This window comes from Ruditapes philippinarum, unplaced genomic scaffold (assembly GCF_026571515.1).
Source record: "Ruditapes philippinarum isolate M1 unplaced genomic scaffold, ASM2657151v2 ctg402_1_1_1_1, whole genome shotgun sequence".
NCBI lineage: Eukaryota > Metazoa > Mollusca > Bivalvia > Venerida > Veneridae > Ruditapes > Ruditapes philippinarum.
Genome location: NW_026858860.1, coordinates 27,639 through 52,500, shown reverse-complemented (window position 1 = coordinate 52,500; position 24,862 = coordinate 27,639). Strand labels below are relative to the sequence as shown.

General features: G+C 33.2%; 2 protein-coding genes and 1 long non-coding RNA gene across 6 annotated transcripts in view; all 3 read left to right on the top strand.

The window, feature by feature from the left end:
* LOC132754507 (fibrocystin-L-like) overlaps positions 1–24,862 on the top strand; it is a 193,667-nt gene that overhangs the window by 142,563 nt on the left and 26,242 nt on the right. For both annotated transcript variants that reach the window (XM_060745147.1, XM_060745148.1), the window contains 4 exons: positions 15,398–15,655; positions 17,045–17,293; positions 22,608–22,775; positions 24,412–24,645. In XM_060745147.1, coding sequence (XP_060601130.1) covers positions 15,398–15,655; positions 17,045–17,293; positions 22,608–22,775; positions 24,412–24,645 — 909 coding nt within the window. The remainder of the gene's footprint in view (positions 1–15,397; positions 15,656–17,044; positions 17,294–22,607; positions 22,776–24,411; positions 24,646–24,862) is intronic.
* LOC132754508 (uncharacterized) lies at positions 912–5,500 on the top strand. Of its 3 annotated transcripts, none has more exons than XM_060745150.1 (4): positions 912–1,290; positions 2,209–3,556; positions 4,283–4,577; positions 4,968–5,500. In XM_060745150.1, exons 1-4 carry the CDS (start codon positions 1,267–1,269, stop codon positions 5,206–5,208), a joined length of 1,908 nt encoding a protein of 635 aa, XP_060601133.1. In that variant the 5' UTR covers positions 912–1,266; the 3' UTR covers positions 5,209–5,500. The 3 variants fall into 3 exon arrangements, with proteins under 3 accessions (XP_060601133.1, XP_060601134.1, XP_060601132.1); XM_060745151.1 differs by having other exon boundaries at positions 912–1,374; XM_060745149.1 differs by having other exon boundaries at positions 912–3,556.
* On the top strand, positions 19,244–22,593 carry LOC132754510 (uncharacterized). The gene is made up of 3 exons (XR_009629088.1): positions 19,244–20,138; positions 20,497–20,589; positions 21,195–22,593. It is a non-coding gene; the product is annotated as an uncharacterized LOC132754510 (long non-coding RNA).

The window sequence follows — 24,862 nt, the reverse complement described above, 5'->3', positions numbered from 1 at the left end:
CGAAAATTTCATACCATTGACCATTATTATGAATTTAACTAATGAGAAAATTTTTAAGAAAAATTTTTAAGAAAAATTTGTACCATTGACCATTATTATGAATTTAACTAAGTCAGTAAACATGAAGTGGATGAGCGACAGACCTAAAATCGAATCCCATGGTATGGGACAATGTGTTAATGCTGCATACTAAATATCATGAGGCTCAGATAAGTAGTTGCTGAGAAAACTGTTACGAAAAATGGCCCAACCAATTCACCTGCCTGCCCCGAATCAAGTCTCAATACATGATGGTAAACAGTATTTTTTTTTTCGAAAACCAGTATTATAGTTGTAACAGATATCCCACTAGTGTTTAAATATTAAAATATTTTTTGATAGTGTTTACTCAGGGATATCATGTTGGCCCCAGCATCTGTGGTTTATCATATTAGAACACCCTTTCTAAAAAAAAAAACAACAACACACAGCAGGGATCTCAGGAAGGTCAGAATTTCACATGGCAGACTGTTTGACCAAAATTTTCATGAGTCAATTCAGTTTTTAGCTCGACTTTTTTTTTGAAAAAAAAAGTAGAGGTATTGATAGTCAGGTCGGCGTTGCCGTCCGCAAACTTGTACCTGGATCATAACTTTTTTATTTCTTGGTGTATTGTCTTCATACTTGGCCACAACAAGCCTTGGGACAAGACCTTTCAGTAGACCACACTAACCTTGACCTTCATCCATAAATGACCTTGACCTTCAAGGTTAAAAGTCCAAATTTTGCTTGTTCATGCTGTTAATGGCTGTAACTTTTTTATTTTTGAATGGATTGAGGTCAAATTATTGTAACTTTGTTTTTTTTTAATGGATTGTCTTGAAACTTGAACATAATAATCTTCAAGGATAACTCTTAAAAATAACCCAACAGACCTTGATCTTCACTCATTAATGGCATTGTCTTTGAAGGTCAAATTATTGAAATTTTCATTGTTTTGGCATGTATCTGACTGTAACTTTGCTATTATTGAAGGGATCAACTTCATATTATAATAGAACATTCTTAAGGACCAGACCTTGTTGTTTATCAAACCCAAATTTGCTCGGGCTCTTTAATGACCTTGACCTTGAAGGTTAAATTACTGAATTTTCTCAGATTTGTGCATTAAATGACCATAATTATATATTTATTGGTGTGTGTGTGTTTGTGTATATATATGAGCCGTTCTCCAGGAAAACCTGCCAAAATGACATCGATTATGACGTTGGGAATTTCCCGATAAATATGACGTCATACTTGAAAGCACATGTGAGTTCAGTGACCTTTATGTATCAGTGTTTACATGATAAATTTTGACATTTTCTGGATATTAAAATGGATAACGATATAGAGGTATGTTGTATTTATATATTTTATCAACTCTGAACCAGGTATGCCGCACATTAATTGTTCAATTGTTCCCTTATAGATGTATTTTACGCAAGAGTGAATCAGGAAAATATGGCGCGTAAACAAAATAATATAGCGTGATTGTTGTAACTTATACCGAGCAACACAGTAATAAACATGTAAAGAGTTGATTGATTTCGCTCTCACACATTTCTTGACATACTCGTTAAGATTGTTTTTCAGATGAAATTAATGTATTCGCTAAATTTGGAAGACATTTCTGTGTACCCCACCACTACCAGAATGACATCGAATCAATATTTCAAAAATTATTTAGGACTCCGTAGATATAGATCTCTATTATTTATTTTAATAATGTCAATATATTTCAACGAAGATAAGTTTTATTAAAATTTCAGAAAATTTAGTTGGTTTTGGTTCGGAATGGGTATGCTATTGATCTAAATCTGAACGATTAAGGTTAAATCACTTAATTTATACTGTACTGAACACGAATGCTGTCAGTGTTTTGCTGGTTCGATCCTGACGCGCGAACCTTTTTTTTTCTTTTTCTTTTTTTTTAACAATCATATTTTATAAACTGCTATGTAGAATTCTGTGTAAAATTAAATTTTTTTATCAAGCAAATTAACCTTTAATTGAAATAAAATGCAGTCTGTGTATGATTTTTTTGTGGACAAGCATTTGTATGTTAAAGGAAAATTTGTATTCTGCAGTGACTGAAATATTTTTATTTTATATTAGCCCATTAATTAGCACAGAAGCTGTATGTTTTGTCATAATTGTCAGTACTCACCTGATTTATTTATCTTACAGGATTTGGAGAGTTTGCTTTCCGAGCATTTTGGTGTGACGCCCGTTTCGACACCCTGGGGATCGCAGGAGGAGGTTGATGTATCTACCCTGTGTTTAGACTCGGACGAAGATGATCACGAGTTAGATGTTGATCGGCGGGTCCAAGACTACATAGACACGCTTCCAGATGACACAACAGGGGCTTCTGTTACTAGTGACAGCGAGGGTGAAGCAGAAGTTGATTGTGATCTGCCCCAAAATGACGAAGACGTGAACAGAATTACCCTTTATCATAAGAATGGTTGTGGGTGCAAGAAAAACTGCATTAAACAGTTTACTATTTCTGACATTTTTGATCACATATTGACTATTAGGGAAATGGAAAAGCAAGACAAGGAACTGTATATAATGGCAACAGTAGTAAACAGCCCTCAGAATGAATTGACAAAGCGCGGGAAGAAACGTCAGAAAGGTCACCATGACTTTTCATTAGTTGGGAAACCAGTGTGTAGGACTGTGTTTATGTTGACCTTTGATATCAAGCGGAGCGCTCTTCAAAATATCCTAACACATGTTGATCAGCATGGTGTGGTTCAAAGAATTCACGGCAACAAAGGGAAAAAACCTGTCAAATCTTTAAAGTTTGAAGATATTAAACATGCGGTGACATATGTTTCCCAAACTGCTGAAGACATAGGTATACCACAACCGGCTGCACCACGTGGATCCGACAACATGCCACCAGTTTACTTACCAAGTGCTACTACAAAACTTGATATTCACAAGAAATACGAAACATCGTGCCTTGAATCTGAACCAACAAAAAGGGCTGTTCATTATAAAACTTTCTGCAACATCTGGAAGCAATGTTTACCACACATCAAAATTGCATCTCCACGCGACGACGTTTGTGCAACTTGTGAAAAATTAAGAAAAGTTGTGATGGATTCAAGAACCGAGGATGAAAAATTGCAGGGCACCGCAAATCCTAGAGAGCACATTGTCAACGCACAAAATGAAAGAGAAGTCTACAACAAATGCATTGCATATGCTAAAGGTCTGTTTGAGACAGGGGACAGGCGACATTCTCATTTCACCTTTGATTTCAGCCAGAATTTATGGCTACCACACCATTCAAGACAGATAGGGCCAACTTATTTTATGACATTGCGCAAAGTGCAATTGTTTGGTGTACGCAATGACGGAACATCAACACAATACAACTTCCTTGTAGACGAGAATGAGACTATTGGCCCTGATGGTACTCAAACTCACGGACCTAACGCTGTTATCAGTATGGTGGACTGGGTGATAGAAAGGGACCACGCGGAGGGACCAACAATTTCACTACATGCCGATAATTGCCCAGGTATGTTCCTCATAAAGTGCCTTATAAATTTATTGAAATTATTTACTTAATTATTTATAGCAAAATGGCGTTTTGTAATAATTCATCACTCATTGCGTTATACGTTGAACGTGCACACATGCACGTGTGCATAAATTGTAAAAAAAGAACAACACTGTTTTGCTACAAATTAGTTCAATACTTAAATGTACTTTGGTGTTTATATGAATAACTTTTAATAGCACTTTCTATCGGTTCGTACACATAATGTTAATTATATGATCAATGCCGTTCATAGTCAGTTATCAAAGAAATTTATACAAGTCAACCGATATTATATCACAAACTTTGTTCACAAACAATTCAATTAGCATAAAATATTCTGAAACATAAATCTTTAACATTAAAAAATTGTTGTCTGCTGAAAATGTCCTCTGCTTTAATCCACTTTGCTTCAAAGTTGTAAGAAGCATTGTCAGTGACAAACGTCTTGGAACCTGACGAAATGGCCTATCATCTGATTAAAAAACTGTTAAACTTTTCCTGCAGATGGTGCAGGGTTAATAATAATAAAAGTCGGCAACCTTATCACACGTTTTCACACACTGATATTCATAATATTATCATAATAATAACAAATATTGATGATTTTAATGTGAATTTGCAAGATTTAATTACCACATCTAATTAAACTCAACATAGTACAGCAACTATTTTATTTTTTTACTGTATTTATTTCTATTTCAGGACAGAATAAAAACTACTATATGCTGGGATATTTAATGTGGCGTGTTCTGTCTGGACGTCAGGAGAAGATAGAGTATATGATGCAGATACCTGGTCACGCTCGCTGCCATGTTGATGCTGGTTTTGCCCGCATAAAACAACTTTACCGCAGGACAGACACGGATGCTCTTGGCCAACTTACGGAAGTTGTAAATCAGTCATCATCTACAAGCCAGTGTATCCGGTACCCTACATGGACATGGCGAGACTGGAAAGGATTTCTGAAAACGTACTTCAAACCGCTCCAAGGCATCAGGTAATTTAAGAGTAAAAAGTAGAGTTTTGCGTTTTTGTCAGCTTAAGTAGAGATATTGTAAAATATACTTGAACATAACTATGAAGTGCATACATTACAGTCAAACTTATATATAAAGATCAATCGGGTATGTTCTGTGGTCTTTATTGACGGGTGGTCTTTATTTACAGGTTAAACACACTGCACTTTGAATGTGATAATTTGAAACAAAACATGTGGTCATGTGGTTCCTATTCAGAGGTAGTATCTAACATATGTTTGACTATACATGTTAAGTATAACATTTTATCATCTTGATTGAACAAATTTAATCCTGAAAGTGCTTCTATAGTTATCATTATAATACAAATTTTCATAATGGCATTAACATGTATATTTTACCCCTTTCAGAAAGTATCAATATTTTCGTATGAGCCGAGATCATCCTGGAATGGTTAAAGAGAGCTGCGATAAAGCCGAGGAGACGTTCTCCATCATGAAATCAAACAACTTTCAGTTTGAACGGGGACACTTGCCACAAGTACTGCAACCAGGTGGAATGTCTGCTGCACGACGCAGATATCTTTACAGCACAGTTCGGCCCTATGTGCGACCTATATTTCAAGATGAAACATGTCCAGGAGAGCCTTAGAAGAACACTTATGTTACCATGGCAACGGATAGAAAAGACATTATCTTACTCCTGTTATGATGATTTTTTATGTTATTATCTAATGGTTTCTGTAAACAAGTATAATGAATATATTACAAACTACATGTATACCTAGTTGTACTTGTTTCAATTGCTTATAAGTTTCATATGAGGTATATTGAAATATTTATTTCTACATGATTATGTACATGACAGTGCCTTATTGCGAAAGGCTGTATCTCGGGTAACTTTTGAGATAATTTCAAAATTTCTTTTGCATTCTACAGGAAAATGATGAAAACCTCAAATTCGATATTTTGGTCATAATTGCAGGTTTTTCTGGAGAACGGCTCATATATATACATACATACATATCTATCATCATCAACAACAATGTATATTGCATGTTTCTATTTTTAGAATTGCGTGCTTTTATTTATAGAATTGCGTGTTACTATTTATAGAATTGCATGTTACTATTTATAGAATTGTGTGTTTCTATTTTTAGAATTGCGTGTTTCTATTTTTAGAATTGTGTTTTACTATTTATAGAATTACGTGTTTCTATTTTTACAAATTGCTTGTTAGTATTTATAGAATTGCGTGTTACTATTTTTAGAATTGCGTGTTTCTATTTTTAGAATTGCGTGTTACTATCTTTAGAATTGCGTGTTTCTATTTTAAGAACTGTGTGTTTCTATTTTTAGAATTGCGTGTTACTATTTATAGAATTAGGTGTTTCTATTGTTATAAATTGCGTGTGTTACTATTTTTACAATTGTATGTTACTATTTTTAGAATTGCGTGTTACTATTTTTAGAATTGCATGTTTCTATTTATAGAATTGCTTGTTACTTTTTTATAGAATTGCGTGTTTCTATTTTTAGAATTGCATGATACTATTTTAAGAATTGCGTGTTACTATTTATAGAATTGCGTGTTTCTATTTTTAGAATTGCGTATTTCTATTTTTAGAAATTGGGTGTTACTATTTATAGAATTGCGTGTTTCTATTTTTAGAATTACGTTTTTCTATTTATAGAATTGCATGTTTCTATTTATAGAATTGCATGTCTCTATTTATAGAATTGAGTGTTACTATTTTTAGAATTGCGTGTTTCTATTTTTAGAATTGCATGTTTCTATTTTTAGAATTGCTTGTTACTATTTATAGAATTGCGTGTTTCTATTTTTAGAATTGCATGATACTATTTTTAGAACTGAGTGTTACTATTTATAGAATTGTGTGTTTCTATTTTTAGAATTGCGTGTTTCTATTTTTAGAAATTGGGTGTTACTATTTATAGAAATTGCTTGTAACTATTTTTAGAATTGCCTGTTACTTTTTTAAGAATTGCGTGTTTCTATTTTTAGAATTGCCTGTTTCTATTTATAGAATTGAGTGTTACTATTTTTAGAATTGCCTGTTTCTATTTATAGAATTGCGTGTTACTATTTTTAGAATTGCGTGTTTCTATTTATAGAATTGCGTGTTACTATTTTTAGAATTGCGTGTTACTATTTTTAGTATTGCGTGTTACTTTTTATAAAATTGGGTGTTTCTATTTATAGAATTGCGTGTTACTATTTTTAGAATTGCATGTTACTATTTATTGAATTGCGCTTTACTATTTTTAGAATTACGTGTTTCTATTTATAGAATTGCATGTTTCTATTTTTAGAATTGTGTGTTTCTATTTATAGAATTGCATGTTACTATTTATAGAATTGCGTGTTGTTGTTTTTTTAGAATTGCGTGTTTCTATTAATAGAATTGCATGTTACTATTTTTAGAATTGCGTGTTTCTATTTATAGAATTTCGTGTTACCATTTATAGAATTGCGTGTTGCTATTTATAGAATTGTGCTATTTATAGAATTGCGTGTTACTATTTATAGAATTGCGTGTTTCTATTTATAGAATTGCGTGTTACTACTAATAGAATTGTGTGTTACTATTTATAGAATTGCTTGTTACTATTTATAGAATTGCGTGTTTCTATTTATAGAATTGCGTGTTTCTATTCATAGAATTGCGTCTTTCTATTTATTGAATTGCGTGTTTCTATTTATAGAATTGCGTGTTTCTATTTATAGAATTGCGTGTTTCTATTCTTGTGACAAGACAGACCAACTAAATTTATAAAAAGAAAACATTAAGATATGTTCAAACCTTTCTATGTTTGCTTTTAGAAAAAGTAAAAAGTCGAGCGTTGCCCCTGCCCGGTTTTTTTTTTTTTTTTTTTCGTTTATTTTAAGGTCGCCGCCGGAAAGCCCATATGGGCGACCGTACACTCAAGTCGGGTCATCCTAGAGCGTCCCGCCGAGATTTTTTCGTCGATTTTTTTCCAGCTTTATTGGTGGAGGAAGACCCCAGGTGCCCCTTCGGGCATTATTTCAGGCACGAGCGGGCACCTGGGTAGAACCACCGACCTTCCGTAAGCCAGCTGGATGGCTTCCTCACATGAAAGATTTCGACCCGAGTGAGGATCGAACCTACAGTGGTGAGGGACCTGTGATCTCAAGTCTGCGACTTTAACCACTCGGCCACGGAGGCCCCTTAACCCTGCCCGGTGGTGGCTCTTGTTCTTCTTATATTTCTCTACATGAACCATTTTCATGTTTCAAAAATGAATTCAAAAATTACTGTTTGGGAAGTCATTTTGAGAAGATTTTCAAGTTTAAATTGATTATATTGTGAGGTTAAGTTATTTTAAAATTACGTAATTTTCTTGCTTAGTTAACAATATGATAAAGATAATTAAGTATAATACTAGCACCATGGATAATTACCATAATTATTGTTTCATTTTCACTTACATCTATTGAGGTCAATAACACATGTGTACATGTATAATTTTATAAATCATAACACGGGACGTTGGGAGGTGATATTTACATAAATACTGAATGTCATGCCTTAATACTTCACAAATAGTTAACAAAATACCTGTTTCAACGAAGCACACCGATAATTGTATTCATATTTACTTCTTTGTTATGAAATACGAGTTTATGTTACAAAATTTCTCAATTTTCCTGATTGGCGGACGTTTAGTCATGTACTTCCGGTTTAGTATAATTTATAATCTCAACTCGAGGTCAGATTGATACAGATGTTTTCTGACGCACAGTTTTTTCATAGACTGAATGGTATGCATTATTTAATGATTTGAATCGTATGTTTGTTCTTAGAATGAAATATTATGACATAATTCATCTTCAGTAGGAGCGGTATAGACGATGTTGAAATATGATTTTTCCCGCAAACCGGAAGGATACAAAAAGTAATATCCGTACTGTAAATTAAACTTTTATCTTTATCAACTAATTTCTGCGGAAAAAAAACAACATTTTTATTCACTTTCGTTTCTTTGTGCAATATCTTACACAATAAAATGTGCAAGTCATTGTTAAGAACCGAAATATTTTACATTGTATTTCGGAAATGACACAGTCTTCCTTTCTGATGGTGTTACGAAATTAATGGAAGAATCCATTATTGAATAGGGAAATCAACTTCACTGTAGCTCTCAAATTTGTGCTATTCTGATTGACTCTGTTTTGAATTAACATTCACATTCAACAAACTTTTCATCCTTCTTATGCTTTAACAAAAAAAAAATCTTCATAACATTATGTCTGTTGAGACAAAAAATACAAGATACACTATCTCAATTTATCCCTACAAAGAAAGTCTATATAACCTTGCAATAAAAAAAAACCTTTAACTCCCAAAACAGAGACCGATTTTCAACTTTAGACCATAATTTGAATATACTTTGTAGGAACTAAGAAGCTAATGCATTGTGAAAAATATCTAAGCTCTAGCCCTTTCCATTTTGAAGTATAAGAACTTTTAAGTTTTTTCTTTTAGTTGCCATAGCAACCAGAGTTTAGCATAGAATGGCATTCTTTGAACAATCTTGATAAAGCTTCATACAAAGAGTATTCCTGCCAAGTTTCATTAATATTGGCCAAGTGGTCTTGTAGAAGATGTCGTTTGAATAAAATGTGGACGGATGCCGGACGCATTGGTTGGCCATCCTAAAAGCTCACCTGCACTTTGTGCAAGGTGAGCTAAAAAGTTATGATCCAGGTACAAGTTTGCGGATGGGAACAGCATCGGCAACGGCAACGCCACGGCGTCTGTAGCAATACCTCTACTTTTTTTCCAAAAAAAAAATAGTCTAGCTAAAAAATGGCCTTAAGTATGACAGGTGTTCAGATATGAATGCATTTGCAACTGGGTCAATTTTCAGAAGTGCTTAACAAACAGTGCCAAAATAATTATTTCAATCCTTCAAAATACTCGCCACCATGTTATAAATGCAAATTAATCAACCTACAGCTGTAAAATTTTATAGGATTAACAGCTTTAGAGAAAAAATACTTTCGAGCATATAATGCTCCGCCTTGCGGTGGTCTTGTTCAGATATACTCGTACAATGCCGGCTTTGTGTGACGAAGCATTTTGTCATGCATCAACCTGACACCACGGAGACCAGTTGCTTGTTGACGGTTTTTGAAATATTTCTTTAATTTATGAAAGACTTTTCCTTTGTAAAACTTGGCATTTACAGATTTACCCTTTGATACGACAATTTAAATAGCAGAACCTTGATTGATTAAGAAAATTACAAACATGACCTTTTTGATGCTCATGGTGTGTGTTTTGCTATGCAAGGTCTTTGACTTACTTTGGTTGCCCATATTTTGTTATTGGCGTCCGCGCCGAAGCGCGGCGCCTCTTATGGAATGAAATCAGATTTTGTGAAAGGGCGACAGCAACTTCTCGAGCCTTTTAGTCGGTCATAATAAAAGCCGATCATTCCGATCGGTATGAGGGTGTTTAATTATTAATTAAAAATGAAATATCGCGATATGTACAATGAATAGCGAACTGGAGAATTTTGCAATGCAAACTTTTTTCCGTCAATAAATCGCGCTCTTCGGTGTATTTTTTATTTATCATTTTGTAGTACACAGTGGGTTATTATGGTATGTTATTGTTGTACATGTAAATAGAATGATGAGTTGATGACCTAAATATTCCGAAAATCTATTTATAGAGGGATGTACTCCTATCGGTAATTCCCGGTCTCTCCTGGTCTATTTTGACCGGGATTTACTAGTGACCGGCAAATAGGCCTAGATGTTTGATATCGTTACAGAACAGAACAAATATTTTACAGATAAAAAAAGCTTTTTTTCAAAATGAATGTTTGTCACTTAGTTTGGTTACAATAATTAATAAACACAGATGAACTCTAAAATTTATAGATTATTATTATACATAACCATACAATTCGAAAAAAAAACCCACCAACAACAATAGCATGTCTTATTTTATCCATATGAGATAAAACAGTAAATATGTTCAATAATTGAGAAAAAAAGGTACATTTTTATGGTTTTAATATGACACTATCAACTCTGAAACATTTTATTTAATTTGTTATTCGTGTTTAGTAAAGATACCGAGGAATTATTCAAAGTTACAAATTAGATTTTATGAATTATTTAATTGATTGATAATTTAAAAAATGATAAAGAAAAATACAAATGTACATGCATATGGTTTAAATTTAAACAATATTATATATTGAAAGATTAACCATAATTTACTGACTTTTTCCAGTTAAGTTTTGACTTATAATCGTTGGTCAATATGACAATTGAATTCTTAAAATAGTAGTAAACGTAAAAACTCAGTATTAAAAAAGCACAAAAAACACAAAAAAGAAAAGAAAACAATATTCATAAAATCTGTATTTTTTTTATTAAAATAAATATTACAATTATTGTATAATAAACAATTATGCTCAACATGATCAACATGGTAATATAACCAGTGTCATATTGTTACTAAGTGTGAACAGATACCTTAAGAGGGGTTCTTCGCTAATAGCGATAACATAATAAGAGACAATTACACAAGTGTGGTGTTGATCATGCGTTACACATATGGATTATAAATGATTGTATACATGTATATCCGTTGCTATTAATAACCACGACTATAAAGAAATAACAAGATATATTCTAATCTCTAGCATGCTAATCAAAGTTAATAATGAACAATGTCTTTCGTCCGTTCATTCATAAGTGATATACAATTCTGGTAAAAACCAATTAACCATTGAAAAGTTTATAAGAATATCTTGTCATCATATATCTACTAGTTCATCTTCAACTGCTGCATTTCTTGCTTGGACGCCCTTTGATGCTTTGCATCAATGCTTTTTATGCCCCCGCCATGTAATGGCCGGGGCATATAGTGTTACCCTGTTCCGTCCTTCCGTCATTCTGTCATTCCGTCATCATCAGTTTCCGTTCATTATCTTAGTAACGATTGCAAACATTCAACTCAAATTTAACATATGGATATGTCATGAGAAAATACAGGTCAAGTTCGAATTTGGTCATGGTTTGATGATTTTTGGCAGAGTTATGCCCCTTTTACTTTGAAAATAATATGAAATTTTCAGTTTCCGTTCATTATCTCCCCAAAAGTACAACACATTCAACTCAAATTTGACATATGGATATGTCTTGAGAAAATACAGGTCAAGTTTGAATTTGGTCATGGTTCGATGATTTTTGGCAGAGTTATGCCCCTTTCACTTTGAAAATAATATGAAATTTTCAGTTTCCGTTCATTATCTCCCCAACGGTACAACACATTCAACTCAAACTTGACATATGGATACATCAAAGAAATGTGCAGGTCAAGTTCAAATTTGGTCGTGGTTCAATGATTTTTGGCCAAGTTATGCCCCTTTCACTTTAAAAATAATATGAAATTTTCAGTTTCTGTTTATTATCTCCCCAACAGTACAACACATTCAACTCAAATTAGACATATGGATATGTTTTTGGAATGCCCAGGCCAAGTTCGAATTTGGTCATGGTTCAATGATTTTTGGCAGAGTAATGCCCCTTTCACTTTGAAAATAATATGAAATTTACAGTTTCTGTTCATTATCTACCCAACAGTGTTACATATTCAACTCAAATTTGACATATGGATATGTCAAAGGAATGGGCAGGTCAAGTTGGAATTTGGTCATGGTTCTATGATTTTTTGGCAGAGTTATGTCCCTTTAACTTTGAAAATAATATAGATACATCTTAGGAATAAGCAGTTTAAGTTTGAATTTGGGCGTGGTTCAATGATTTTGGACAAACTTATCTTTCTTGAATGTTGGAAAAATTTTGAACTTTCAGTTTCAGCACTCATACTTTTGTGGAAAGTTTGAATTTGGTCGTGGTTCAATGATTTTGGACAAACTTATCTTTCTTGAATGTTGGAAAAATTTTGAACTTTCAGTTTCAGCACTCATACTTTTGTGGAAATGTATGTAGCCATTATTTTGGCTACAAATATGAAATATGCTATTTTCAAAAGGTTAAGACTGAATAATTTCAGTGCTTTGAACATTGTATGAAAATGGTTTGTGTTAACATTGAAAAGTTTTAAGGGCTTTGAACTGCAAATGAAAAAAATAATTTGTGCAAACAAATTTGGAACTAAATATTATAACATCTGAAATTTTGGCTGCATGCGGGGGCATCCGTGGCATGATGACACATTTCTAGTCTTGTGTATTTTTTGCGTGGGCTTATAAAAGTGAGCCCGAATTAATCGCTATTAATGATTTTTAGCTCACCTGTCACAAAGTGACAGGGTGAGCTTTTGTGATCGCTTTTCGTCATGCATCCGACCGTCGTCCATATCCGGCGTCCGTAAACTTTTACTTTAAATGACATCTCCTCATAAACCACTAAGCCAATTTCATCCAAACTTCACAGGAATGTTTCTTTGGTAGTCACCTTTGAAAATTGTTCAAAGAATTTAATTCCATGCAGAACTCTTGTTGCCATGGCAACCAAAAGAAAAAACTTTAAATATCTTCTTCTATAAAACCCAAAGAGCTAGAGCATGAAACATCTTCAAGTGTGTGTCTACCAAGTTTGTTCAAATAAAAGCCCTGGGGTCCAAATTGGCCCTGCCCCAGGGGGTCATTGATTTTCCCTATATGCATATAGTAAAAACTTAAAAAATCTTCTTTTAAAGAACCCAAAGAGCTAGAGCTAAGATATTTAGCATGAAACATCTTCTAATGGGTGTCTACCAAGTTTGTTCAAATAAAAGCCCTAGGGTCAAAATTGGCCCCGCCCCAGGGGGTCATTGATTTTGCCTATATGCATATAGTAAAAACTTTAAAAATCTTCTTTTAAAGAACCCAAAGAGCTAGAGCTAAGATATTTAGCATGAAACATATTCTAATGGATGTCTACCAAGTTTGTTCAAATAAGAGCCCTGGGGTCAAAATTGGCCCCGCCCCGGGGGTCATTGATTTTCCTTATATGTGTATAGCAAAAACTTAAAAAATCTTCTTTGAAAAAAACCAAATAGCTAAAGTTTAGATACTAAGCATGAAACATCTTCTAGTAAGTGTCTACCAAGTTTGTTCAAATAAAAGCCCTAGGGTCAAAATTGGCCCCGCCCCAGGGGGTCATTGATTTTCCCTATATGCATATAGTAAAAACTTAAAAAATCTTCTTTTAAAGAACCCAAAGAGCTAGAGCTAAGATATTTAGCATGAAACATATTCTAATGGATGTCTACCAAGTTTGTTCAAATAAGAGCCCTGGGGTCAAAATTGGCCCCGCCCCGGGGGTCATTGATTTTCCTTATATGTGTATAGCAAAAGCTAAAAAAAATCTTCTTTGAAAAAAACCAAATAGCTAAAGTTTAGATACTAAACATGAAACATCTTCTAGTTAGTGTCTACCAAGTTTGTTCAAATAAAAGCCCTGGGGTCAAAATTGGCCCCGCCATGGGAGTCATTCATTTTCCTTATATGTGTATAACAAAAACTTAAAAAATCTTTTTTGAAAAAACTCAAATAGCTAGAGTTTAGATATTAAGCACAAAGCATCTTCTAGTTAGTGTCTACAAAGTTTGTTCAAATAAAAGCCCTGGGGTCAAAATTGGCCCCGCCCGGGGGGACATTGATTTTCCTTATATGTGTATAGCAAAAACTTAAAAATCTTCTTTGAAAAAACCCGAATAGCTAGAGTTTAGATATTAAGCCTGAAACATTTTCTAGTAAGTGTCTACAAAGATTGTTCAAATAAAAGCCCCCAGGGGTCAAAACTGGCCCTGCCCCAGGTGTGTCATTGTTTTTTACTATATGTGTAAAGAAAAAACTTGACCAGCTAGACCTTAGATGTTTAGCATGAAACATCTTCTTATGGGTGTCTACCAAGTTTGTTCAAATAAAAGCCCTGGGGTTTAAACTGGCCCCGCTCCGGGGGCTTATATACAGGTGAGCGACTTCAGGGCCATCACGGCCCTCTTGTTTAGAGAGATCGATTGCTGTATTTAGGGATCTGTTTTTACAATTGTTGAGAGACTGTTACCCGAGGTAGTTTTTGCTCTTTTGTAAGGAAAAGGGGTATCTATCTGGCACTTATCCTTCTAACCTTTAAATTACGTTTGAGAATTGTATGAGCGGCTTCTACAGAGATACCAATGCATTTAGCTTTATACCTAGTTGCAAATCTTGCATCAGTAGCAATCAAATCCTTTACTTTTTTGCTTTTCAACCATTTTTGGCAAAGTTGCATTTTTCCGACAGCGTGCGTGAGGTGCACCTTTTACTGAATCCACATCATTTTTAAATTTCTTACACCAACGTGCGACAGATGAAAAAAGAAAGTTCATTGTTCCCATGAACATAACATATTTCATTAAATATGTCTTTCACCTGTATACCAAGAATACAGCGGCTGTTGATACAGGACCATATTTGGTCAGTGAAAGGAGACCTTTTCCGAACTATTTTGGCTGTAGTAATTACACAAGTAGATAGAGTTAATCGAGCTATTGTCAAAGCTAGACTGAACTAATTTACACATGTATCAATTGAGAGCTTACACAACCATCTATGCGATACATATGCAGAGTTCGTGCAAAATGTGGTTAAAAGCGAGATATTGGCCTAGTAGCATTCATATTTGAACACCCCTCATATTTTCTTATTTCTTACACTGTTTATACCTCAATTCTTACTGTACTATATTTGAATACTTAAAATAAATTCATGACAATTATGTAAATTTTAAATGATCACAGTAATTCTGTAAAATATGTATTTTTTGGTATTATTTTTTACAGATACTTGGGTTATGGTGAACGTGACATCAATTAATAAGTTTGGCATACTGTTATTAGAGGGCGTTCTAGAATTTGCTAATGATCCATCAGCTCAGTATGTTATAGAAGCTGATTTCATCATTATAAAATGTGGGCGTTTAATTGTTGGATGGCCAGATGATCCCTTTGATGGAATTGCTTCTATCATTCTTCATGGGAATGATTCATCGCCTTATTATAGTACTGGCGAAGAAACAAACCTCGGTTCAAAGGCAATTGGTAAGAAAAAGCGTTGTCATCCTATAGTTTTCTTTAAATTTACATTTTTCCTGAAAGAAAATCCAAATTTTGCATTCACTACAAATGTCAAACATTTGAGCTGCGTCACGACAAAACCAACGTAATGTGTTTGCGACCAGCATCGATCCAGACCAGCCTGCGCATCCGCGCAGTCTGATCAGGATTCATGCTGTTCGCTTACAAACCCAGGTATAACAAGTAGAGAAACTGATAGCGAACTGCATGGATCCTAATCAGACTGCGCAGGCTGATCTGGATCCATGCTGGTTGCAAACCCATTATGTTGGTTTTGTCGTGAAGCGGCTCATTTGTTTCATAACGTTTAAATAATGGATGAAATGTATGTTTGATCGTTTTACATCTGAAAAAAGAAGCAATTTTTATGCTTCCCGAAGGGTGAGCATATAGTCGCTACTTTGTCCGGCTGTCCTTCAGCTTTTCTTGTCCAGGAGTCCCTGATATAACTCTGAAACAACAAGAGGTATGAACATAAAACTTTGTAGGTAGATCAAGGTAGATGTGCAGTGCACAAGAACAGTAACTCTGCCTGGCCAAATTTAAGAGTTATTAACTTTTGTTCATTTTTACACTTTAAACTTCATTTTTACACTTTGAACTTTGTCAGGGACACAACTCTGACACTAAATGAGATGTGAATAGGTAAATGGATCTCATTGGGTAGATGAGCAATGCAAAAACTAACTCTACCTTGCCTATTTTTGGAGTTATTGCCCTTTGTTCATTTTTTCACTTTTAACTTTGTCCGGGACATAACTCTGAAACTATAGGAATTATCAACAAGAAACTTTGTTGGTAGATAGATCTCATGAGGTAGATATGCAGTGCAAAAAAAACATAACTCTGCCATGCCTTTTTTTTGAGTTATTGCATTTTGAACTTTGTCCAGGACAGAACTCTGAAACTACAAGAGGTATACTTTTCTGTGTCCAAAACCTAATCAGGGAGCATCATCTGGTTCAACCGACTCTTGTTTTCTTATTGTATCATCCAAAGTTTTGGGAAATGTTTAAGTCACAGTTTTGTTTTTGTTTTAGATGTTTAGGGAAAAATATATTTAAAGATTTTATACAATATTCTTTACTTTGAGTACTTAATTATTTACTTGCCTAAACCAGAAGAATATATTTTCATATAAAACTTTCACCAAGTGTATAAAATGAAAGTAATTAGCATGTTAAACATTGTAAAAGTGTCTGTGTGAGATACTGCAACCATTTAGGTAATTATTAAATTTGTAATTTTATCAAAACCTTTTTTTTACTGTTTATTCATTTTCAACTGATTGGAAAATATTAAGAATCTGTTTGCTATAACCTGTGTATCTAGAACAATCATGTGTACTTCTAGGAGTGTTTGGAGGACTGGATTTGTTTGGGAAAGATGTAGGAACAACATGGACTGAACTAGCAGCTACTGTTAATGCTGGCTCTAATACGATTACATTAAAAGAACCAGTACAGTGGTCAGTTGATGATGAAATCGTTGTCGGTTCCACCAGCTTTAATGCCTGGCAGACTGAATCTTTTAAAATCACTGCCATTGCCTCAGACAATATTACTTTGACTTTAAACGAGACTTTGAAATACAAACATATAGGTAAATATTTTATTTGATTGTTTTATCTGTTATCTAAGTTAGTATTATAACTATAATTGCTTCCTTACTTTTTACAAATAAATTACATTGAACATGTTGTACTAGTAAGTATTCATGGCATAATTTGCTTGTCTTAAAATTATGTTGCATCTAGCAATCCATTTGTATCTGTAAATGTCATAGTTAAAACATATGTTAAAGTGATTTTTATTCAAAATATCTTGATCATTTAGTTTTGTTTTCGCATTTGTGTGAGAAACATATAAAATATGATAATGTTATTAAAAGTAATAAATAAAAAAAAGATACACTTAAATTGCAAGGTAAATTTATTTTAATTTGATCCAATACGCGCTGTTAAATGTGTGCAAGCGTTTTTAGATCACCTGTCACAAAGTGACATGGTGAGCTTTAATGTGATTGCTTTTCATCCCGCGTCCGTCCGGTCGTCTGTTATTTTTTACTTAAACAACATCTCATAAACCGCTAGATCAACTTCATCCAAGCTTCACAGGAATGTTTCTTCGGTGGTCACCTATCAAAAATGTTCAGAGAATTTAATTCCCTGCAGAACTCTATGGCAATCGAAAGAAAAAACTTAAAATATCTTCCTTAAAAAAACCAAAAAGCTAGAACTTACATATTTGGCATAAAACATCTTCTAGGAAGTGTCTACCAAGTTTGTTCACACAAAAGCTCTTGGGTCAAAATTGGTCCTGCCCCCGGGGTTCTTTTAAAAAAACAAACAAATAGCTTAAGCTTAGATCTTTGGCATGAAACATCTTCTTGTGGGTGTCTGCCAAGTTTGTTTAAATAAAAGTCCTGGGGTTAAAATTGCCTGTGTCATGGCCTGTCATTTATTTTCCTTATACAGTGTAACTTCCGAATTCCGGAACTTCTGAAATCCGGAAACTTCTAAAAACCGAACAATTTTTTCGGTCCCGATTTTTTCCCTTCTATTTTCTATTAATATAATACTTCTGAATTCCGGAACTTCTAAATTCTGAATTCCGGACGATATTTTTGTAAAATTAGAGTCAAATCAATGCAATTTTACCTCCAAAAACCGGAAATATCCAAAGGTGTGAAATACATTGTAAACCCTGCAGGAAGATTTAATCTCCCTATCGATTGTTTACTAATTAGCGGTGATCGTGTAATTTGACACGCGTTAAAATCACAAACTGTGAAATGGTATGTTTGAAGTGATGCGGTTAATCAAAGTAATTTACGGCGGTCAGTTAATTTGAAGTGTTTATTAGCGGATTAAATGACAATTAATTGGACAATGTATGCATCAAAAGTCTTTAGGGATTTTATTGCATTTGATGTAATAATTAATTAACTAGCATCAGACGATATGTAAGTTTATGCAATTAACAACATTTCTACAAACTGATAGAAATTCAAAAGCATTTGCAAGTAAGATAAAAATGTATTCTTTTCATTCACATCTTTATCTTGATTAAAAGACTATTATATATGATATTACAGTAAACCCAAACCAAAAGGAAAGCTTGAGGCAAGCTTGCGACAAGCTTGCTGCAAGCTTGTCGCAAGCTTACATTGGCTATTTATGCTTGCTGTAAGCTTGCTGCAAGCTTGCGCAAGCTCGCAAGTAGTTTCATACAGAATTCTGCAAGCTTGCGCAAGCTTACAAAACAATTTTTATCGCAAGCTTGCGCAAGCTTCTTCGAAAGTTTAGACTTAGAAAATTCTGTGAAAGCAGGAAAATGAAAAGTAGTGAAAAATTTCTAAGTACAAAAACTTGGAAATGTTTATAAAATCATTTCACTCAAACTAATTAGCATTTATATAATATAATGGGATTCAAATGAAAACATTTATTTCATAGATTTTATTTGCCTGTCTTACATTCTTTGTTTTTAAGATTCATATAACTTTATCAATTTTTTTAATTACTCACTAGTGTTATTAAAATTCTTATTACTTTCTCAAAATTATTAATTAATGCCATGTCAAAAATTAGAGGTTCACTTGAGACATCTGGATGATGTTCAGTAAAAAAAAGAAAATCACCCAAAATCAAAATGAAAGAGGAAATCAAGAGTGTTAATTCAGCTTATAAATTTCTAATTAAAGCTTTCAACACAATTAAACTAAGATAAAGTCAGTATTTTAAATTAGTTATTATGAAAGTTAACAAAAGTAACATTTTTTAACAATTGTGAACATACAAGCAAATATAATGAACATTTTATTTTGTCTAAGGGCTATTTTTTTTATTTCAATCATTGAATGTTAATTTGTTTTATTCATGTGTCTTTTAATTTTTAATTCATTAGCACAAGTATATCCCTTCTTAAATATTAACTATCTTGTGCAGAAGTTAATTATGGCATAATTAAGATTCAATTTAACATTTCATAAATTGGTCTCCTGTGAGTATTAATTGTAGACTGTTCACACATTGAAGTGATTGTAACTTACTATAAACATGTGTTATTGGTCAGTGATCAGTCAAGTGCATCATTACTTTCGCCCTACTGTTTTCATAATAACCAGTGTTAAACTCACCTATCTTATATAAAAGAAAGTGTGAGATAAGTGGGGTTTACAACATGTAATCTAATACCCTGAACCAATCTGGTATCAGGATCTGATCTCGGAAAATTCAAATATTATACTCAGGAAGAGTTTATTTGGACCTCAGTGCTTATAATTTAAAATGATGCTTAGGAGTAGAGTTAAACATGTGACTAAAGTGCCATTTAGATGAAACAACTTTATAATGTGAACTTTAATAAAATTATAATGGGATATTAAAGGAGTTCTTCAATCAGATGGAAATGGAAATTTCTAACTACTGTTCAATGGAATAATGGTAAGTTATTTAGACTATTTTGTTACAACAGTCTTTTCAAATTTACCTTGCAAATGAACACTTTTAATTTTAGTTTTTGTTTTTCTTCATAAATTTAACATATGTGCTGATTTAAATCTTTTTCACTGAGTGTTATTGAGTGGGAATTTTTAAATCTGCCCTTTTCTTTACATTATGTACCAGTAAATTATATTCCTGGTCATGATTTTTCATACCATTTACATTTTGAGGATATTTCAGTAAATTATGGGTTTATATTAACAGTACCAAACTACTATCAGAATAAGCATTTTGATTTTACTCAATTTATATAATTATTATGTATTTATAGTAATGAATATTTTTTTCTTATTTACAGGAAAACTTACAATTCTACACAGGTATCATAGAGAGTTTCAAATTATAATGATGAAGGAAAGAAAAATGAGGTTGATTACAGAAATAATTGATGGTTAGTTTTGTTATTCAATAAGGTTAGATAATTGATAAAAATAATGAAATAAATAATTACAATTGATTTGAACAATTTTAACTGTTAGATGAACAACTTTCAATCCATTTAAATAAAATGATTGTATAGAATATAATTTTTGTATATTAAAGATTTACTTAAATTACAATATTATTTATCTTAAATGTTTGTACAATACTTAAATGCATGTAATACATTCACTATTTAAAATTTTCATATAGTTAAAATAAAAGTTCTGATAAAAAGATTCATTATCAGTCAAAACCAGTAGGAATGTGAATAATTTTCAATTGTATTGTTTAAACTAACAATTGCCTTGTTAGATATAGATCTATGTTGTTGAAATTATTTATAGAAATATTTAACAAAATTAAAAACTATTGCAGCAAGAACAATTTTAATTTTTATAAATAATTAAACTGGCAAAATTGCCCAAAATTAATATTTTACTATTGCCAAAAAAATAATATTTTACTATGCAACTTGTGCTTTCAAATATTGATCTTTTTAATTACATGCCAATAAAACCACTATCATATGCATATTAAACATAAATAATTAATTATGATACAATTTTTTTTCAGTGTGTACAACAGGCAGTCAATAATATGGATAGTTGTGTGCCACAGTGAAGCCATTCTGAAAGACTGAATCTGTGAAGGACATGATTTATCATAAATTATGGATACTTATTTGAAAAAAAAACAAACAAAAAAAACAAAAAAAAACAGTTATCTTAAATAAATAATGTAAATTGTTTTCTATTTTCTCAACTTGGTAGACATTTATTATTTTTTGAATTTGTGTTATGGAATTATTTTTGTTAAGATGACTTGTAAATCTAGAAATAAGTTGAAATGAATAAATTAATTCTATTATGTAATAGTTTATTAATGTTATACCTTATCACATGAGGACGATTAATTGCAATATTGGAGAATTTAAAGAAGTTTGCTACAGGCCAGACGCAAGCTTGTCGCAAGCTAGAGGCAAGCTTGCCGCAAGCTTGCAACTAGCTTGCCGCAAGCTTGAAACTAGCTTACCGCAAGCTTGCAACTAGCTTGCCGCAAGCTTGCAACTAGCTTGCCGCAAGCTTGCAACTAGCTTGTCGCAAGCTTGTGGTGCCTTTCAAATCTAAAGCATGCATTTTTGAAAACAGGCTGCAAGCTTCCCGCAAGCTTGCGGCAAGCTTGCCGCGCGGTTCCAATTCTAAGCTTTCCGCAAGCTTTATTTGCAAGCTTGCGACAAGCTTGTTGCAAGCTTGTCGCAAGCTTTTATAAAGCTTGCGATTTTGGTTTGGGAAGGCCACTTCTTCCTTGACATTTAGTGATATTAAGTGGCTTAGTCTTGTCCGCATTATCATAAACCTCTGAATTCCGGAAACCTCTGAAATCCGAACTTTTTGACAAGTCCCATGGGTGTTCGGTTTTCGGAAGTTACACTGTATGTATATAGTAAAAACTTAAAAAATCTTCTTTTAAAAAGCCAGAGCTAGACATAAGATATTAAGCAAGAATAATCTCCTTTAATTGGTGTCTACCAAGTTTGTTCAAATAATTTTTAAGCCCTTGGGTCAAAATTGGCCCAACCCAAGGTGGTTATTGATTTTCCTTATATTTACAATAACAATGTAAATAGTAAAAATTAAAAAAAAACAACACCTTCTTTTGATAAATCAAAGAGCTTTAACTTAGATAGTAGCATGAAACATCTTCTAGAGAGTTTTCTACCAAGTTCAAATAGTAGACCTAGTGTCAAAATTGGCCCTGTTCCAAGGTTTCATTGATTTTCCTTACATGTACACATCTTTTAGAACTGTTGTTTTTCCTCAGCAATAGCAAACCTATAATGTTTTTACACATGCACTATTTCATCTACAGATATGAACTTTTTGATATCAGTTTTAGATTAAGATTTTACATATTATATTTAGGTGAGCGATTTCAGGGCCATCATGGCCCTCTTATTGTTTATTTTGTCAACTTGATACAATGTAGCTCATAAGGAAACCCTGGCAAATGGTGTGGATATATCAATGGGAGCCGCTGTTGGTCATTTAACGCGTAATATTAAAATCATTGGTGAAGATTATGACAAACTGTACACGGAATCATATGGGGCTCGAGTCTTAGTTGGTGTTGTCAAAGGAAAAAAAACACACAGAGGTAATAAAATGCTTTGTTACTTTGTTTCTTTGAAATCTGCTTCTACTCAAAAACTTACTTTGAAAGCAAATAATAACATCTTTTTGAACTTTCTTTTCACTCTTAAACTCATAACTCATAACCATCTATATACACGCCTTTTAACCCCCCTCCCCCAACTTTTTGAGACCTAAAAATAGTGAAAAAAAAGCCCTATTCTGACCCCAACCACTTGTTTTCATTGAGAAATTTTGTTAAAAAAGTGATCACTTTTTCAGTGCTGCCCTCTATCAAAGGATATATAGGGGGCTGCCAGAGAGGGGTTGCGCCTCCTTCTGATTAGGGGGGTTTGAAGGGGGGAAGCAGCCTCCCTCATCACCAAGACGATTTTGAACTTGCGAGAGACCAAAAATTGCCTCAGGTCAATGTTAACATAACATGTAACAAACGCTGAAAAGCCTTTGACTCTATCTCAATCCATTGAGAAGTTGCAGCACTGAAATTAGTTTTGATGAAAAAAATCAACCCAAAATAGTAATTTTTGGCAATTTTGAGATGTCCCCTAATGTTGCTGTGAAAACAGGAAATTAAAGATTGAGCATGCAATTACAAACGCTATGTTGGATTGGATATGGTTGGATACTTATAACCGGTACTTGGACTTTCATAATTTACTGGTTAATACCGTTTCAAAAAGTACCAGTATATAAAATGTTACTTTCAAAATTAAAAGCAAAGAATATATACAAAAATACAAAGGAAAACGAATAATGTACAGACGATCATTTATCTCAATAATATCACAAAAAGAATGCAAAATGGCTATGGTCCTAAATGTTTGTAATCCAAGTTGAAGGGAGATCACTAGCAAGTGCTCGCGATATTCGTAATAACGAAAACCTTAACTAAATAACATGCTGCATAAATTCAAATACTTGATATGGCATTTGTTGATCACTTTTTGATGATCAGTCTTAAAAATTATAATTACATGCTATAAAACATTTCGGCAATTTGCATGAAAATACTCAAATTTTATAATATACATGAGCCGCGTCACGACAAAACCAACATATTGCATTTGCGACCAGCATGGATCCAGACCAGCCTGCGCAGTCTGATCAGGATCCATGCTGTTGCTATCAGTTTCTCTACTTGTAATAGGGTTGGTAAGCAAACAGCATGGATCCTGATCAGACTGCGAGGATGCGCAGGCTGGTCTGGATCCATACTGGTCGCAAACCCATTATGTTGGTTTTGTCATGACATGGCTCATATACATGTTGTTGCTGATGTCAACATCATGGCTGGCTCAAACACTTAAATAGTATTGGTATTGATAAAATACCATATTGTTTCACAACTGTTGTTATCGTTTCGTTCCATTCTTAATAATATGCATCCCTAGTCCAGTCAACATTTGTGCCAAGATTGATCAGCATTGAAGCATTTTTTAAAGTTTCGTAGCATTTTAAACTTGTAATATGAGGCTTTTTTTAATGAAAACAGCCATTTTTCACAAAATGCTCATGTGATACTGGGTTAAAGTAAGTGTTCACTAAATAATTTTGTGATTCAAATGGTTGATGCTATGTATTTAATATTGTATGTGATTTGAAGTTAAATGTCTATATGAATTTAATACTTCTTGTTTCAGGATATGCTCGATTGTCTAATGTGGAGTTTTATCACACTGGACAAGAAGGTTATGCTGACGAGTATGACCCAAGGTTTTCAGTTGCGTTTGTCGCATTGGGGACAGTTAGTAATGTCAGACCGTCTATTGTTACAAAATGCTCTTTCCACAATGGGTTCAACACAGCCATAGGAGCATTCAGGACCGGTGGTCTAAATATTTTGGACAATGTTGTGTTTGGATCAATCGGAAATGGTATGACTCTTAATTCAGTTGTTAAAATTGTTAGGATATGTAAAGGTGAAAAATATAAAAATAATAAATGTTATTTTTGCTTCAATTGTAATGTCTAGTCCAGCAAATAGAATTATTATTTTCAAAAAGGAATGGTTTGTAACTTACCTTACATTTTTCGGAAATAATATATACATGTCTATTTACCTGTAACATGGTAGAAATGTACATGAAAATA

Excerpts from the sequence above, each read along its gene's own strand:
- LOC132754508 (XM_060745149.1), top strand. The coding sequence starts at position 2,161 with ATGTTTTGTCATAATTGTCAGTACTCACCTGATTTATTTATCTTACAG. Across the intron at positions 3,557-4,282 it reads ACATGCCGATAATTGCCCAG|GACAGAATAAAAACTACTAT; the intron begins GTATGTTCCTCA and ends TTTCTATTTCAG. Across the intron at positions 4,578-4,967 it reads AAACCGCTCCAAGGCATCAG|AAAGTATCAATATTTTCGTA; the intron begins GTAATTTAAGAG and ends TACCCCTTTCAG.